Source organism: Aquila chrysaetos, chromosome 5 (assembly GCF_900496995.4).
Source record: "Aquila chrysaetos chrysaetos chromosome 5, bAquChr1.4, whole genome shotgun sequence".
NCBI classification, from domain to species: domain Eukaryota; kingdom Metazoa; phylum Chordata; class Aves; order Accipitriformes; family Accipitridae; genus Aquila; species Aquila chrysaetos.
The window spans coordinates 768,300-785,347 of NC_044008.1; the positions used below are offsets into that span (position 1 = coordinate 768,300).

At 43.6% G+C, this 17,048-nt stretch overlaps 1 protein-coding gene across 3 annotated transcripts in view; it reads right to left on the reverse strand.

Annotated features, from left to right (window-relative positions):
- Positions 1-21: 21 nt before the first annotated feature.
- Positions 22-17,048, reverse strand: part of PPP6R2 (protein phosphatase 6 regulatory subunit 2) — a 123,146-nt gene continuing 106,119 nt past the window's right edge. For all 3 annotated transcript variants that reach the window (XM_030013014.2, XM_030013017.2, XM_030013016.2), the window contains one exon: positions 22-15,901. In XM_030013014.2, coding sequence (XP_029868874.1) covers positions 15,850-15,901 — 52 coding nt within the window. In that variant the 3' untranslated portion in view covers positions 22-15,849. The remainder of the gene's footprint in view (positions 15,902-17,048) is intronic.

The following is a 17,048-nucleotide window of genomic DNA, read 5'->3' on the forward strand; positions in this document are numbered from 1 at the left end:
GAGGAATCCACCACTGGCACGTGAATTTTGAACTTTTATTGATAGTTGGAATTTACAGCCTAAAACTGACAACATAGAGAGATGCAGACTTTTTTTTTCTTTCTTCTTTTTTTTTTTTTTCTTTTTTACAAAAACAAAAACCAAAATAACCAAAAGCCACCAGCATCAGATTTACAATATAAAAGTTTTGACAGTAGAGAGACTAAAGTACATCTGGAATTACTCAGAAAAATAAACAGGGAAAAAAGGCAGTAATTTAAAATTTGTCCCTCATATATACACATAGATACACAGACATTGCTTACAAAGACCCGGTTTCAACATTTAAGGGCAGTAGGCATCATGAGAAAAAAGGCTCCCCTATGTCATTGCACTAAATTAATTAACCCAGGTGGGCACCCCCCCGCCTTTGCCACCCCTTCCCAGTTTAGAGGAAAGGCCACATGAAGCTAGAACGGGATTTCCGCATTCCCCGGCATCGAGCCCCGGGGGTCCAGGGCTCTCCGAGGACCCTCCCTCCCCACACCAGCCACGGTCTCATCCATCAGCCATTACCGGTACGGCCACTGCGACAGCCCCAGGACACCGTCTATGCAGGCAAGTGTTTCTTATTGCTATACAGAGTGCATCTTACCTATCGGCCACCGTTTGATGGGTTGTGGTTTTTTTAAAAGGCATAGATTCAGCCCCTAACGCTTGCTTTTCCAGCCAGGCCACCTGGGCGCCTGCACATAAAACCTGCCCCCGAACCACTCCTCGGGGAAGCACAGCAGCTGGACTTCCCGACAGTGCTCTACAGGTCATCGGCAGATTTTCAGGGAAACTCAGCTCTCGGGACACTGGAACAAAATGACTGGATTTTCAGAAGAGCAGAGAAAAATCAGGTGCAGAGCTATGCTGAAAATCTGGGCTCACGCCTGGGTACCGAGCACTGCAAAAGCCAGCTCTCAAATACATTAATGCCCCATCCCCACTGCAGTGCCTTCCCCCAGCTCAGACCAGTGGATTTAAAGGATCTCCTGCTCTCAGGGGCCCAGGAAGGTTTCACCTCACATCCCCCACGGCCCCGTAGAGCTCTACCTTGGTTGTGACACAGGGACCGCAAAGGTGGCCGTCTCCACGGTCCTCTCCTGAAATGAGTGGCTGCAGCCAAGAGCAAACCCCAGGAGCAGGGCACGGCCGCGGGCGCCCCGGGACGGTCACGCACCCTCCCCGGCCAGAGCTCCGCTCCCTTTAGGAGATGCTGGGATGAACATGCCAAGCTCCCAGGCTCTGACCGGCATCGCTGCAGTCACTACAGCTTCCCAGTTCTCCTGGAGATAAGGAATTATTTAAAAAAACAAAAACCAAACCTGTTTTGGTTTGTTTTTAGTTTAAACAAGCATTTTGGATCCTTTAGCCTAAGGTGGATTTTCTGGGGTGGACAGACCTTTAAGTGGTTTGTGCTAACAGTCAAAAAGCCAAACATTTCCAATTGCCTCAAGTCTAAACTGCAGCCAAACGGGAAAGAAACCGATGGAGGTTACGGAAAAGCCCCGGAGAAGCAACTCCAGAAGCTCCAATTCAACAGACCGTGGACCAAGATAAGGTGGCAAAGAATATTTAATATTTGATTGCTTTAAATATGCTAAGTGCAAATTAACTGGTTAAATGATGGTGTCCTGTCGAGTTAGGAAAATCAGAGCCTAAAAAGGAAGTTTCTGTTTGTCTGAGCAGACACACCCTATAGTAAAAATATCATTAGAACCATGGATATTTTAATGTGCAATAATACATATTACCCACTCCATGTATATACATATATGTATGCATGTATACAGGTACACACACACACATATATATATATGAGACGACTGTCTTAAGCACTGCCAAACTGATCTAGTGCCGGTACTTGGGTTGTATTAAAGAAAAGGTATACAAAATACCAGATCAAGAAAAAGGTTTCTATAAAACTTTACATTTCAACTGAAGCTGCTCATCTAAATTTTACACACTGTCAAAACCCGGTTTGGATACAAAAGGCAAAGACAGAAACAGACAAGGAACGAAAGTTAAAAACCAACAACCTTCTTTTCCATGAGCCTCACTGAGAAAAATGCCAAAATGAAAAACACCCTTAAGCAGTTACTTTTTTTTTTTTTTCAGTCTGAAAACACAGCTTTACCTATCTAGAGAAAATGGCAACAAGTATAAAATAGTATTTTATCTTGAACTGAAAAAACAGTAACAAGTCATTTTGTTCTCACGCCTCAGCCCAGTGGAAGCGAGTCCCCAGCAAATCCTGCCCTTCCTCTGTGTGCCCAGTACCTTTTCATTTGTACCAATGATTAAGCTGTTTTAGAAGGTGCACACTTACTAATCAAGAAGTTATATGCAAACCCAAAAGCTCTGAGAAAAATAGGTTTAAGGTGAATTTAGAAATATATATATATATATATAAAAATATATATATATATATATATATATAAATAGTCCCTATATACGTTAACAACTGAAGATGAAGAGCAGAAGAAGGGAACAAAGAGCCGAGGACTTACAAACCCAGCACTCTCCAGCCAGCAGCTCCTTCCACCAAACCCTCACCCTGCCTGGGATCTGCTCCTGCCCGTCCTGCAGCCGCCTGCCAGCGCAGCCCTTGTCCCAGCAACTTCCACCTCGCAAATAAAACTGCCTTTTCTTTTATTGGGCACAACCTTCTGCAAGCAGAAGAGACAGTTGATACTTTGAGGAGAATTTATAAAAATACACGTAAAATATTTCAGGCACAGCAAGCAAACGGAAGTATATTTCTCACTTCTAAATCTGCTCTTTAAATTACCAACAAGGCTGGTAGAAGAACTGATTTTCTTTTGTGAAATTCCAAGAATTCTTTTAATCACAAGGTCTCCTCTGTTCTCTTCCATCTCATGGTCCAAGCCCACAAGTCTTGGGTTGCTTACATCCTCAGCCAAACAGGAAACCAACAGGAAAATTAACACTCTGATGGATGCTGTAAAAATATCTACAAAGTGGGGTGGGGGAGGTCAAGTGTTATTTACAAATTGGCCGTGAGTCCGTCTGCACTGATGGGCTGTGAGCTCTCCAGGCTGCTCCGACATCCCTCCAGCGCCCGCACCGACACAAACGTCGTGCTGCTTTCTCCGTGCACCTCCTGTGACCCAAACCAGCCAGCGAGCTCAGCCCACCCCAGGGGAAGCCTAACTCCAACCGCTGTCTTTGTTTCACGGTCTGGTTTTAAGGGTGGATTACAGACCTACGCAAAGCCGCTGCTTCGGAAGCCTCTGCAATTAAAACCCTGCAGGGGAGGGGGACGTTCCTTTGCCCCGCAGTCAAGATTACGTCCATCACCAGGGCTCCTGGCCTGCTCCGGCTCCACTAAGACGCGGTGGGCTCTGGGGAACTCCAGCCCGGCCGAGCACCAGGCATTTCCCGACGCAGGGAAACCCCTCGGCTCCCTCCGGCTGTAGCTGTCGGCAGGGAAGCGGCACAAGCCTCTGGATCTCATCTACTACCGAGCGCCGCACCAGGAAAACACAGGACAAAGGCAGCAGGTTTTTACTGCTTCATGACCCCTAACCCTAGCACTAACGAACGGATAATTACAGGCCTGCAAGGTTTCTGCTGCCAGGCTTCTCGCGGGTCGGGCCAGCTAACACCCAAGGACAAGCCGTGTCACACCAGTGACACCAGTAATGGCACAGCTCCTGCCAATGCCACCCAGTTAAGAACCTGCAAACAAGTGACACAACAGAACAGCTTAGGTCAATACATGTTCTCATCTCCCCTAGTACCCCTATTAGTCATCATCTTAGTACACCTTTAGAAACTGTGATTTACGGCGAAGCCAGCTCAGGACCTGACCTGTCTCCTTTGACATGAGAGGCTGCGGATTTGCAGGATCCCACCAAAGGGCAACGATCCATAAATACAGCCCCAAACTGCACAACTGGCTTGCGATGAATTCAATGGCCAGAGCGAGGTCCAATTTCAGCGGGTATCAATTTAACACAGAATGTTTTAATGTTTCCATTATTTTCAGTTATACTGATATCGTGCTGCTACTAAAAGTATGAATAATTATAAAAGGGAAAAGCTTGTCAGCAGCTTTTCAAGTATTTCTCAGTGACTGTTTTGCAGAAAAATTGCTTTTCATTCAAAAAACAAAATTCAGATGAGGAATATTTATATTTCATAAGGGGAAAATATTTACATGCCCATATTGACAAAGGACGTTTTAATTTAAATTACTCATTAAATAATAAAATATTTAATATTAAATATTATATTTAAACACAAAATTAGGTATAATCAATTTCTTAGGCGCTTTTAAGGATAGTTTCTCTAACACCTGGAGGACAAATTCAATGTACATTTTTTAGTTGGACATCAATAAAACATTCTGAAAAGACAGTAGGATGTACATCAAATTTACCTTTACTACTCCATGTTAAATGCCCTGCTGCACTAGCCCCCACCGCATAATCTCCATTATCCTTTAGAAAAAGGAGCCTGCTCTCCTTGCATAGCCCTGTCCTTAAAGGCAACCCACCAACCTTTTGCATGGAGGCACAGCAATGCTGCAACATCTCCTGATTCCCCATGCACTACCAGTAACGGTCCTGAAATCATCTTCACACCCTGACTCCACATAAAAGCCCACGGAAGGGAGGGAAGGGGTCCTTGTTGCAGCCCCCGGTGAAGAAGACCTCGCTGGACTCAGCCGGGAGCTTGCCGTGCAGGAAACACGGCCACAGCCGGGAAGCTCGGCGGCACACGCCGGGGGATATACCAAGTGGCATAAGCAGCTATGAGGTCAGGGAAGCGTAAGAGGAAGGAGAGCACAAGGAACTGAAAATACCTTTTGTTGGGATCTGGATGGATATAAGGCACTCGGAACAACAGTGGGGTATTTGAAAATTATGATTATTACAGCGTGGGATCCTTCTGCGCATCATGTTCTCTTTCCCCGTTTCCTGGCTATCTGGAGATGAAACACGACTTGGTTCCAAAGCTGGAATGAGAAGAAATTACTCCTTCCGAACTAAAACAAAGGCACTAGTGCTTTTCTATCTGGAATTTTTATTGCTGATCATTGTTTTGCCCTAGAGACAGCTCACTCCTTCAAGGGCACTCAGTCATCAGCTGGAATGCAAAGAGGGCGAACTCTGTTGGGGCGAGGATGGGGTCCCGGGTGGGAACGGGGGAGATGAACCCGACCCAGCCACAGCGGAGTGGGCGATCCCGACCCCCCTCAGAGTGGCCACCATAGATGCCACAAACGCATCTCGTGCACGAAAGACGACACACGTACTCGCAAGATGATGCGATTCTGCCCCCAATCCCCGTGGCAGACAGTTTCAGGGGAAGGCTGGCCAGGGAAGGATGGTCTGGTGGATTTGTACCATAAAAGGTGAAGTAGGAAAGTGTGAGAAGCGAGACAAACTGAAGTTACACAACAAAAAAAAAAAAAAAGGCAGGCTCTATCCCAGCTAGGAGCTGGTCAGTATCTGAGTGAGCACAAATGCCTTTTCTTGGTAAAGTTTCAGCAGACAGAGTGACAGAGGGAGAGAAGTTGTTCACAGGTTTACAAGGGAAATAGCAGGAGTGATGTGTTCAATAAATGGCAATTAATTACAAATGAATAGGATACGTGTCACATGAAGAGAAGTTTCTGAAAGGAAACAAAGGAGTCCCCAGTACTTTGAACTCTCCCACCCTGTGCTTTGGCCAATTTATTTTAAGAAACAAAGAAAGAAAGAAAAGTCTGTTCAAAGTCTCAGGCAAAAAGAAAACTGTGCTTTGATAACGACTGCGAAGATATTCTTTACAAAGATAATGCTTCTATTTCAAATGATATATAGGAACTGAACACTGAATTAACTATTACAACTTACTGTGTTATTTGCTAAATACTTCCTTTTTTTTTAACTTCTAATGTTTTCATGTAACATGCATATTTTCACGTGATCCATATGTTACATAAATTTACAGCATGAGGTAATTAATGGTTTTCTTTATGTTATTTGATTCTGAAAGAGTAAGAATGCAGAACTTTAAATTACATGTGTGATCAATGCACTTTAAGGCAAGTTTAGTGCCCTGTGTTATCCTAACTGATACCGGCATGTTTCAGATAACTGACAAATCCCCTAAAAAGGGTCTGTCCCTGCTCTGTAAGGTGCCACTGAGAACAGAAGCCATTTTGCCTGTTTGCCCTTTGAATGTTTTGAGCAGACACACCTGGAGAGGTGGTGATACGTAGAGAGAGCCCGGACAGAGAGAACACACCGCTGTGCAACAGATGGATGTCGTCTGACCTCGGGGGAGAAGAGGTGATTTTCTGCATAAAGCCATTTTTCCAGATTGTCCTGGCAAGTCAGTCACAATTTGGTGTTTAAGCCTTAGTCTGAAGATGAGATGAGCAGGAAAAGAGTTAAGGTTTCAGTGCAACGTCACTGCCATGCGGTGAGGACCATGGAACACAAGGACCATGGAGGAACATGCCAGCACGGTGCCAGCTCAGGGCTCCCGGCAACAGAGGAGCACAACCCTCCTCTCGCACAGCCTCCAGTGCAAGGAAGTACCTACCACAGGTGATTCTTCAATACCTATTTTGTACATCAAAGCCCACACGGATGCAGCATCCAAGAGACCTGGCTACATACACTCCAGTACGTGCTTAAAGGAGGACAGAGCAAGACCAGGACCTCACCGCCGGCAACCCAGCTCTGGCTGGCTCAGACGCAACGTTCACCATTTCAGCAAAGGATTTCCATGGGCTTACCAAGGAGCAAGAAATAGTTCCACGCTGTACACGACAAAAAAGTTTTCAATTAACATTTGCTGTGCCTGTAGTTAATTACATTTCAAGTTTAGTTCCATTAATTATCTAGCCTAGGAGACACTTTTGCAAGCATCTAGCAATGGCAAGCTTTACCGCAGAAGACAAGCTTACTCAAAATCCACCAACAGTGGGAGATCCTCTACAGCATTTCTAGAATTCCTAGAAAGGTCTAGAAAAACTAGCTACGAGCATCAAAATTACATGAGAAAAGATTTTTAATAGTTTACATCTGTCCAAACAATTTGAGAAAATAAAAAATAGATGGGGAAGGATCTGTCCTTTATAAAAGCCCCCCCAACTTCAAGGAGAGAAAAAGGATTCTTCTCTCCTGATCAGCATCAAATATAAAAATACATTTTACATATAGGCATATTTCACTAACATTTTTATACTTATGTTGTGAAAGGTGACAGATAACAGTCACTAGGAAATACAGTTAATTTTTGTACAAAAATGAACAGGGAGGTTGGACTGGTCACCACAATGCCCTTCTAGTAATGAGGTAAGTGAGTTTTAGATGAGATAAGCTAGCATATAGGAGCCAAATTGTTTATTTTCTCCATTCAAATTTGTCAGAAAGTTCATAGTGAATGTACACATAAGATGCCTGCTTAGATTTACTAGAAACTTCCTATCAGCTGGCATTTTATCAGCAGCTACCACGGAGGGAAACCATTATTAAAAATCGCTTTCTCGCCCCAAATGAAACAGCATTCCCTATAAAGTTGGAAACTTCAGCCAGTATGAAATCAACAGGAATTGTATCAAACCTATTTGCCAAAGAATCTTAAACTTTCACTGAACTGAATTTTAAAAATGGTCTATTACTTTAAGTACCTCTAAGGTGTCCATTTCTGCTACCTAAGACCTATAAAAATAATTAACGATGCATAATTCTGGGACCAAGCTAAGGCACTGTCCATAATGAAACTAAAAACGCGCAGTTCCCCTGACCAGAAGGATTTATTTTTTGCAAGTTGTCATGCAAAGGTAAAATTATTACTTCAAACTTCATCCCGAGTTATTTTAAAATTTAGTAATAATGGAAATCCTGTGCTTAGAGCTCACAATGCCCAAGTCTGAGATATGGCACTCTGTTCTGACTGAGTGAACACACTGGTGCAACCTTACCAAGACATGATATTTAATACTAAATGTCTCTTTCTAAGATTGAACGAGCTACAAGTGGGTTTGGGTTGTTCTCAAGTTTGGGACCCTTTTTTTCTCAAATAATGTTTTCTTGCTTTGATGGAGAAACTAACAATGCAGGTATCTTCTATCCACAAAACAAAAACTGCCAAAACAACACATTTATTAAGAAAAGGGGGAAAAAAAAATCACTTGCATAAAGTCAGTCTTAGCCCATCTTATGAAGGCCATACCACCCGTTTCCAAAACACAGAGCTCTCCCCTCTTGTGCCATGTGCCAGCAGCAAGGTATTCAGCTCCACTAGAGACAACTGTGCTCTACTTGAGCTCGGAATGCACAGACTGTGAGGGGATGGATCTGAAAAAGAAGAGGCACCTATCGCAATAGCAAAGCGCCACAAACTCAGATTTAATCTCAGCAAAGGAAAAAAAATCCTGTTGCAACCTGATTAGCTAGCTATTGAATCAAATAGAGAACAGTTACAAATAAACACCTAAGCCCTAGATTTTTTTTTAAAGACACATATTGCTGCACTCAATGTCAATACACTTGATAGCCTCCAAAACCAAGGTTTTAGTTTAATTAGCTTTCAGAGCGCCTTCAGCTCTTCCCTGCCCATGTTGCTCTTGAAAATAAAACTAAATCCTTGCAAGCCTAGCGTTAACCATATTACACACAACCATATTCTGGATTATGTGGTGGTTTGAGTAACAAGGCTTAAACAAATCCTTTTACACCCTGGTTAGAGAAACCACACAACTTAGGACAAGACTAGAAAAGAAAGAAGCAGTAGCACAATATGCGTTAAGGAGCCAGAAGCTAACAGTAATGTGAAATGTACTGTGCAATGAAAGGAACAGCTTTTCTAAAACCACTCTGAAGTGTGCAGCATCATCAGTTTAGTTAGGGGCCTCTGTGAATTTTCCGTGTACAGTACTCAATGCAACATGTCCTAGTTTAAGCCAATTAATATTAAGCCCCTGAATGACACGACCTTGTGAAGATGGATACACCCAAGTACAGCTCTCCATTCTTCTTCACCTCTTTCCTACGCATCAACTTTTTTTTTTTCCAGAAGTAAAGCCCCCATCCCATGCAATCTGAACAGAAAGCTGTAAGATCTTCTCAGAACAAGGGCGTATCTTTCAGCTGTTTGTTTGGTTGGTTTTTAATGGCCTGTGATGTCCAAACCAGAGAAAAACTCTCCTGCACCACAAGCCAACAGCCACGCTCCTAAATCATGAACCTGCATCATACTGCACAACCCTTTCAGTGTTTTCCCCCACCGAGTGCTCTCCCCTAACATGAAGGGACTGGGATGAGATTCAGAAATTGAGTTTCCCTTCAGGAAGAAACACCTAAAAATGTTTTATTTTAAAGCTGGGGTTGGCAAAAGAGCATGTAGGTGCATTATGCTTGCCTTGTGAGAGCTTACAACCGGAGATACAGATGCTTGCAGAACAACAGAGTACGTGGCAGAATAGGATTCCAGAGAGAACTGATGCCAGGTAAAAAAAAACTAACAACAAACGAAACAAAGAAAATTAGCATCCCATTGTAAACAGCAGGTTTCATTTTGTCATTTTGTTCTAACAACAGCAAAACCTCTGGTAACAAAAAAATCAATTGTTTATAATTTCTGAACATGATTCAGGCTGAGATCACTGCTTTGGGAAGAGCAAGAGGAGAAGAAAACCTGTTCTTTAAATGAGTGAAAACTGCAAGATGAGCTGCTATATGGCATCAAAAAAGTCAAGTATTACATTGCAAAAATATCGAATGATCTTATTTATCAAGTATAATTAATCTGGCAGCCAAGATGCAGGACTTTCCTCTCGTGAAGTCTCAGGTGACATCAAATTGCATGGTCAGTATCACAGTACTTGCAAGACTTTGTGGCACCTCTTCCACCACGACTGGCAAAGCACTTTGGTCTTTAACATTTGCAGAAATTAGGGGACTCTGCCATACAGCAGCTGTTTCCCCCACCAGATAAACTGAACAACTGAAGAAAATGAGGCTCTTTCAGCTTTACTGTGATTATCATTGCAATAAGACAGTGCTTAGCACAACGGAAGGTGAAGTCTAGAAATAACTTACTAGTACATACTGATGAAAACACTACTGAAGACAGTTAAGAGTGTCAGACAAGAAGTGCAGAGAAAGAGGTGTAACAACCAAAAAGCCCTAGCCCAGGGCTCTACAGCCCCAGGCTGTATTCTCAGGCACAGCTCTAACTGGGCAGGAGGGAAATCAAGGCGCTTTGTGGCTAGAAGGATTTAGCAGAGACTGAAGCATTAAGGAGCATGCAGTGTGGTGTAAACCTTTAGTGACTGGCACTAAGGTTTGCTCTAAGTTATGCCACTGATAAATAATGATTTCGATTACAGCTCACTGGCTAATTTTTGGAAGAATGATTTTGGGATGTCAGTGGACAACAATAAAGCCATTTTAAATTTTTCTTCCTTTAGATATATTATTTAGGAATGTCCCTTAACTTTCATCCACCTGGCACACTGCACCATACCTAAAACCTTTCCACTGGCAAACTGGGATGCCTGAACCTTTTTGAATAGATGCTGAGGGGAACACTGTGGGTTTTTTGCTGTTTTATTTTTTCTTTTTCTTCTTTTTTTAAATAAATTTGTGCACCCACTGTTTTTCCATTCTGCTTGCCAGCTGCAGCGCTCTAAAAAGCAATAAGGGCAGCAAAGCCTTGGAATGCTTACAAAATTTATATCAGGCTTTGCTGAGGACCTATTACCCAGAAGAGTAACTGGGATTTTGTCTGGCATAATTGTTATGACTCAAGAGAAGAAGCAATAAATTGTATTTGTGTGGGGGAAAATTTTGTTAGAAGACTGGTGAAACTGTTGAATAAACTACAATCATGTTCCTTGATCACTTTCCTTCAAAGGACTACCTCACCTAAACTTTAATTTGAAGTTGGTGCATACAATTTTAGAGGACCTCACCAATTCGGGACAGCAAGGGAATACAAGCCCATGAACCCAACCCCCGATCTCCCCTGGTTTGAAGAGGGTACGTAACCACCCGCCTGCTCATAGTGCTGTCGTCCCTGCACCCAGCATTAAAAGCCTGTAGTGAGCAACAGAAATAATTAATCCATACCACTTGAGTTTTTATCTGCTATCAGATCACATCTCCATGGCTCCAAACTAGTTACGCTTGATCTTTCTGCAGCACAGGGTTTTCTGACTGCAAGCCCTACAGCTGTGCTCTCCCCACAGTTTAATACCCAGGTACTGAACACAGGAGTTTGGATGCCTGAAAACAGTCATCTGATGTGATGATGGCAGGACTCCTGAACGGCTGCATCATCCCAAGTAACGTATTTTTCCCACAGTCCAACCAGCCAAAGATAAATGTGCTATGATTCAAGAATTATTTAGTGTTGGCTAAACTGATCACTTTTTAACTGCTAATTGTGCACAAAAGGCCCCCTCCTCACCAGCATGAAAGCACGTGGGCAAGGCTCTGCAGCAGCAGGGATGCCAGCAACAGCGGGATCACTGGACAAGCCGCTGCTCTCTTGTAATCCACCGTATCAACACCGAGCTGGGTAAAATCCTTGAACTAGAATATCCTAGCAGAACCATTTCCCCTCAGTAAGGTATGCCTTGCTGGTTTTGGTCTTGTACAACAAATGTTTAATCGATGACTTGCTATTGATCACGGAGCTGTACATAGATATAAAAGTTAGGCTCGTTGTGCTCTGAGTGTCTGCTTCACCAGGTTTCTCACAATATCCAACTGTGTGTGTATAAATATACATGGAATAATACATATTGCAAATATATATCTATATACACACTCATCAGTATACAGATTCAAACCTAAAATTATATATACCATATCGATATGGACAGATTCAAAATACTGCACATAAATGAGGAAGGACAGTGCTGAATATAACTTCTGTTTAGCCTTCACTGCTTTCTGACCAAGTATCTAAGCAAGCTGAGGCGTTTTTCAAAGGGTATAGCTGGGTTAAGTAAATCCATTTTCAGTAGACAATACATCCCGCTACAACCTTGGGTAAGAGTCTTTCCCTAGAGCACAGGGCTTACTCGGTGAGAAGGTAACGCAGCTCTCCCGCAGTCAGTGTGCCCCGAGATGCCACCATGAACAACCGCCATGGAGACACAGTGCTGGCACTGCATGTGGCATGGCCTGACCTGTGGAAAGGGCTTGGTCAAGTCACTGCATGCTGTACCTTACAGTCACCTGAAAAGAGAAAGCAGTCGGAGCACCCAGCTGCCCTGCAGAGCATCTGGCAGCAGTCTGGGACGGCGAGGAAGAAAGCTCAGACAGCAACAGGGACTGAGAGAGGCCATAGACTACAGGCATGGGACCCTCCAACCTCAACACATCCACTGTGACTCCAGATAGACGGGAAGCTCAGACTTACAAAGAGAAAGAAATTTATGCACGGTTTACCTACAAAATCATTTGAGCCAGGCAGGAAGGAAACCATCATCTGACTCTGGATCTGTTCTGAACTGCAAACCCCAACATACCAAGCATGAGGAACTTTTTCTAGATGAGCTTGTTGGCTGGTGTGAAGACCAATCCTACAGGAGCGATGAGGTATAACTCAGAGCTTAAATCCCAAACGTGGAGGAATCATTCACTGTCACAAAAGGAAGAGAGCTTGTGCATTTCTACAAATCTAGTTAACTACCGGTAAAATGTCTTATCACAAAAGTAACTGGACACCAGTAATCAAATTAATAAACTAAGATAATGTGTCCCCCAGTAACTAAACTGTGGTTTTAGATCTGCTTACTGGATATGTTTAAATATATTATTAAAGCTTTCATTTAAATTTATTGACTCAAAGCCAAAAGCTAACGAACAAGTTCAGAGTCTGCAACGAAAGGCACAGACACGTCCTTGCGTGTATCTCAAACATTTTAGGATGTTATTGCTGCCAACTGTTCCGTATAACTTTTCGGGTGGAGGTTACTGCTCCCCAAACCAAGGCATCATGAACAGATCAGGCGGGTACAGCTAATCAGTATTCTTGCAACATCGGCCAGCACGGATTGAGGTGATGTAAGGTGACCCCTGTCTATGACGTAACCTAACGCAAAGATCATTCATCTGTTCAACAAGGTGGCTGAAAATGTATCAAGCCAGAAGGATGATCAAATTGTGCTTGCTATGGACACTTCCCCTTAATCTCTTGATCCTAAATGGACTTGGTCATAATTGCAGCATGGTGGAACCTGCAAGCACCACAGTCAAGAACCATGAATGAGAACAGACTGGAAGAGAACTATTGCCACCTGGTATTTAATGGGACTGAAGCCCAATCATGGTCTTCAACCAGCTGCTGGAATAAGTTGAACTAATGTATTAGAAGAATGATTTTTCAGTTTTCATAGTATCATTTTTAAGTGTTTAAAGAATGCCTGAAGAGAACCTGATTTTCAGAAAAACTCTAGCACCAATCCTCTGAAAATTAAGACTTTAATGTGTCTCCAATTAGGAACTCAAAACCACTAATCATTTCTGATAATCCTGGCTAAGGGTGGGACTGATCTCCAAATAGCAAGCAGCGTAACCAAAGCAGAAAGTGAGATTTTTCCTCCCAGCGCAACGTAACTTTAAATTATTATTTTAAATTACAAGGAGTGAGTGAGAAGGCTTCCAGAACAACAGTACTGTGCCACGAAAGCACCTGCTTACCCAGTAATTGCAGCTGAGAGAAATCACAGCTATGTCAGCAGCATACAAGTGGCCCACAACCCTAGCACACAACTTCCAAGATGCACACAGTAATCTCATCCTGCTTTCTGCACTGCAACCTCCGTATCTGGTATTCCAGCAAAGCAAATCCTCAATTCTCCCTAAGAGCAAAAACGAAAATACGTTATCTTTGGGCACACAAAGATAACCTCGTGCTGCGGGTATGTCACCGTCGGATACTGATCCAGCAGAACAGACTGACTCTAACAGTGAAAACATTTTGTTCATCTCACTCCCCCCCAACACCAGCTCTCAATACAGTTAAGAAAATTCAATATGCACTACATACATATCACAGTTAAAAATAAAGTATTTTTTAAGAAGACTGAAGTCTGGCTAGGATGCCTTTGCTCATAACAACAGATCTGTGTGAGGTACTTTTTAATACTCACAGGATAAAGTCCCTCGTTATGCACAAGTGAGAATATATCTGAAAATAAGCTATTTGGCTACCTATGTGTCAAGCTTCATGCTTTTATTCCAAAGTGAATGATTTTCCAGCTTAGGTCTTGGACTAATAAAATAAGCGGCATTTACCATTTGACAGGTGGATTTCAGCATACAGCTTACACACAAAAGCAGGCCCAGCTCTGTATCTAGACTACGGGGGTAGAGCATAAGCACTGGAGCACTGGTCGTGGCAATCTGCTGTTACCAGCCCGAGCCTGCTTCTGCGAGTGGCCCAACATCTACACCCGTATGATCTATGTGCACAAGTCCGGTCTGGGAACAAGCTCAACGCAGAGGCCAGCACCACTCAGTGCAGACCTGTGTCTGAAACTGGTACAGTCTTTACAGGAGTAGGTCCTTCAGCCTACGCAGAAGATCCTGTGTTCCAGAGTCAAGTACACACCTTCAACTGACCTTGCTCCCAGGCAGTTTGAAGCGCAGTCCATTTCTCCATACTGTTTTACTCTACCATCCCAAGGCAGCGGTATGTGTCCCCCCCACCCTAACTTCTCCATGACCGACTACCTGGGGGCTAACAGCAGGAGTCCTGTGCTGGGGCCATTTCACTCTCCAATGTTGTCACTAGGTACAAAGTGCAAAAGTGTTGCTGTTCCTGCATCCATTAAAAACTTTAAAAACAGAACAAAACAAACAGAAAAGGATTTCCATAATAATTTGAAAATACATTAGTCTCCAAAAAGCCAGCAAACACCTGATAACCTGTTTGTGCCATATCTGCTCTTGTTCCTGCATGGCAGCAGTCCAGTGGATCATTATCCTCTTAGCTGGCAAACAACATGCTACCTTCTTTGCATACTCTCCAGCCAACGGAGGATGACATCCGGGAAGTTGAGTTTTGATGGCTCGGACAGAGGAGACCAAATGCTAACTGACCCAAGATCCTGCAGTGAACTGTCACGTCTCCAGAGGAGAGAGCACTGAGCAATTCACTGGAATGAAGAGACTTCCCATTTCTCAAGACAGTTCAGCATTACAGCAAGTTAGCTACTTGGCCTCTGGCTTGGGACAATGTCAATGACTTCCCTCCCACCCCACAAAAATGTAAAATAAAATCCCTCCCTGCTTCATCCCATTTAAAGTGTTTGCATCTTTTCCTCCTATGAAATGTTTCTGATAAGGCTTTATTGCTATACAAAAGCGGTGCAAATGCTGCCCAAAGACAGCTCCATCAGGAACTTTGGTCACACGACTGCGGGACTCTTGTGCACTGTCCAAGTCCCAGCGTTAGACCTGCTACCTTTCTGAAGAGAAGCTGAATACTGTGTGCAATAACACTAAGGAAATAGGACTGAACCCCAAATACAAAACAAAAACAAGGGAGAGAGGGAAGGGGACAAGGAACTAAAATTAGGCAGAAGGCTTGCTTGGGAAGAACCCCATCATTCCTGTGATGACTAACTGATCAATGCTACATTTAGACAATGCAAGTGTCTTTCAGAACAGATTGTTGGTGTTGAAACTACATGTCTGGTCCTGAATGCCAGCTCTCTCATCAATGCAGCATTTATTAAAAAATAAAATTAAAGTGAAAAAAAAAAAAAAATTGACAAATTGCATCACCAGGTAGCAGCCTGGCCTGGATCACACACGTCCCATTGCATCTGTTTCATCAAGCAGGGCCATTTAATGTGGCTTCAGCACAGGGCAAGACTTCTTCTTTCCTAAAGAGAAACACAAAGAGTAATATTAGAGAAATGTAACTGCTGGAACATACTCACTCCTAAAGCTTACTTTCATCCTGGCTGGAAACTTTCCTCTTCAGTAGTATATGAGCCATCCTTCCTCTATTTTTGTTTCTTCTGCCTGCTAAAACATTATTAGCTTCCTAATAAGAACCTCCTCCAAGTCCTTTACAAAATACTGCGTTTAAAAATCCAACCAGAAACTGAGAAGTCAGCTTTGACCGCTGATTATACAACATTAATTAATTTATTGAACCAGAAGTTTGGAACATGACCGTCAGGGTCCTGAGTCTATCAGAAGGCTCTGACCTGACCAGCCTTGTCCGGGGCCTCCCCCCGTCAGGCACCCTCCACCATCAGCCTGGGAGCTGGATGTAGGTCTTTGCCGGAGCTATGCCATACGCATGGCTTTGCGCCTTCCTGCCGCCGCAGACCTGCTGACTTGACTCCATGGCTTGTCCTTGGATCCACCTCATCCCAGGACGAGGACGTGAATGGCTATCACTGGATGGGGTCCCACGGGACTGCGAACCTTGTCTGCAGGGTTTTTGCCCCCCCACCCCACTTTGCTGTCACCCTGTCAGCGCCTGCTGGTGCACGCAGGGCCCTGACAGTACCTGGAGTGTGGTGGAGAGAACAACGACCCGATGGGATACTTGGCTTCCTCCCCAGTAAGAGTTACCCTAGCACTAGAATTTGTGTGAGACTGGTTGTAAATTGTGGGCTCAAACACTAGGCAGTAGCTGTACCGGGGCAATATAAAGAGCAATAGTGCCAATAGCCGGGACAGATTTTAATGGAGTAGAGTTGAGTGGATCGGTTGCATGAAGCTCAAAGCGCTGGTTAGAACTTCTTCCTTTTACCAAAAGTACCTAAGAGAAGAAGTTCCCGTAGGATGGCTCAGATGTCTGGCTTCAGCTAAGCACCATCATCTGAGATTCAATCTAACAGCAAGCTTGCTCCAGGAGGATTGAGACACCCGAGAGAGGCTGTCTTAGCTCAAGAGCAGAAGCACGTCATTATTAATACGCATCTCTCTGGCCAAAACCAGGAGCCAGAGCAAAGCTGTGGAGATGATAGCACTAGATATGCAGAAGGATTTGCTTCCATATTTAAAAAGACCTAA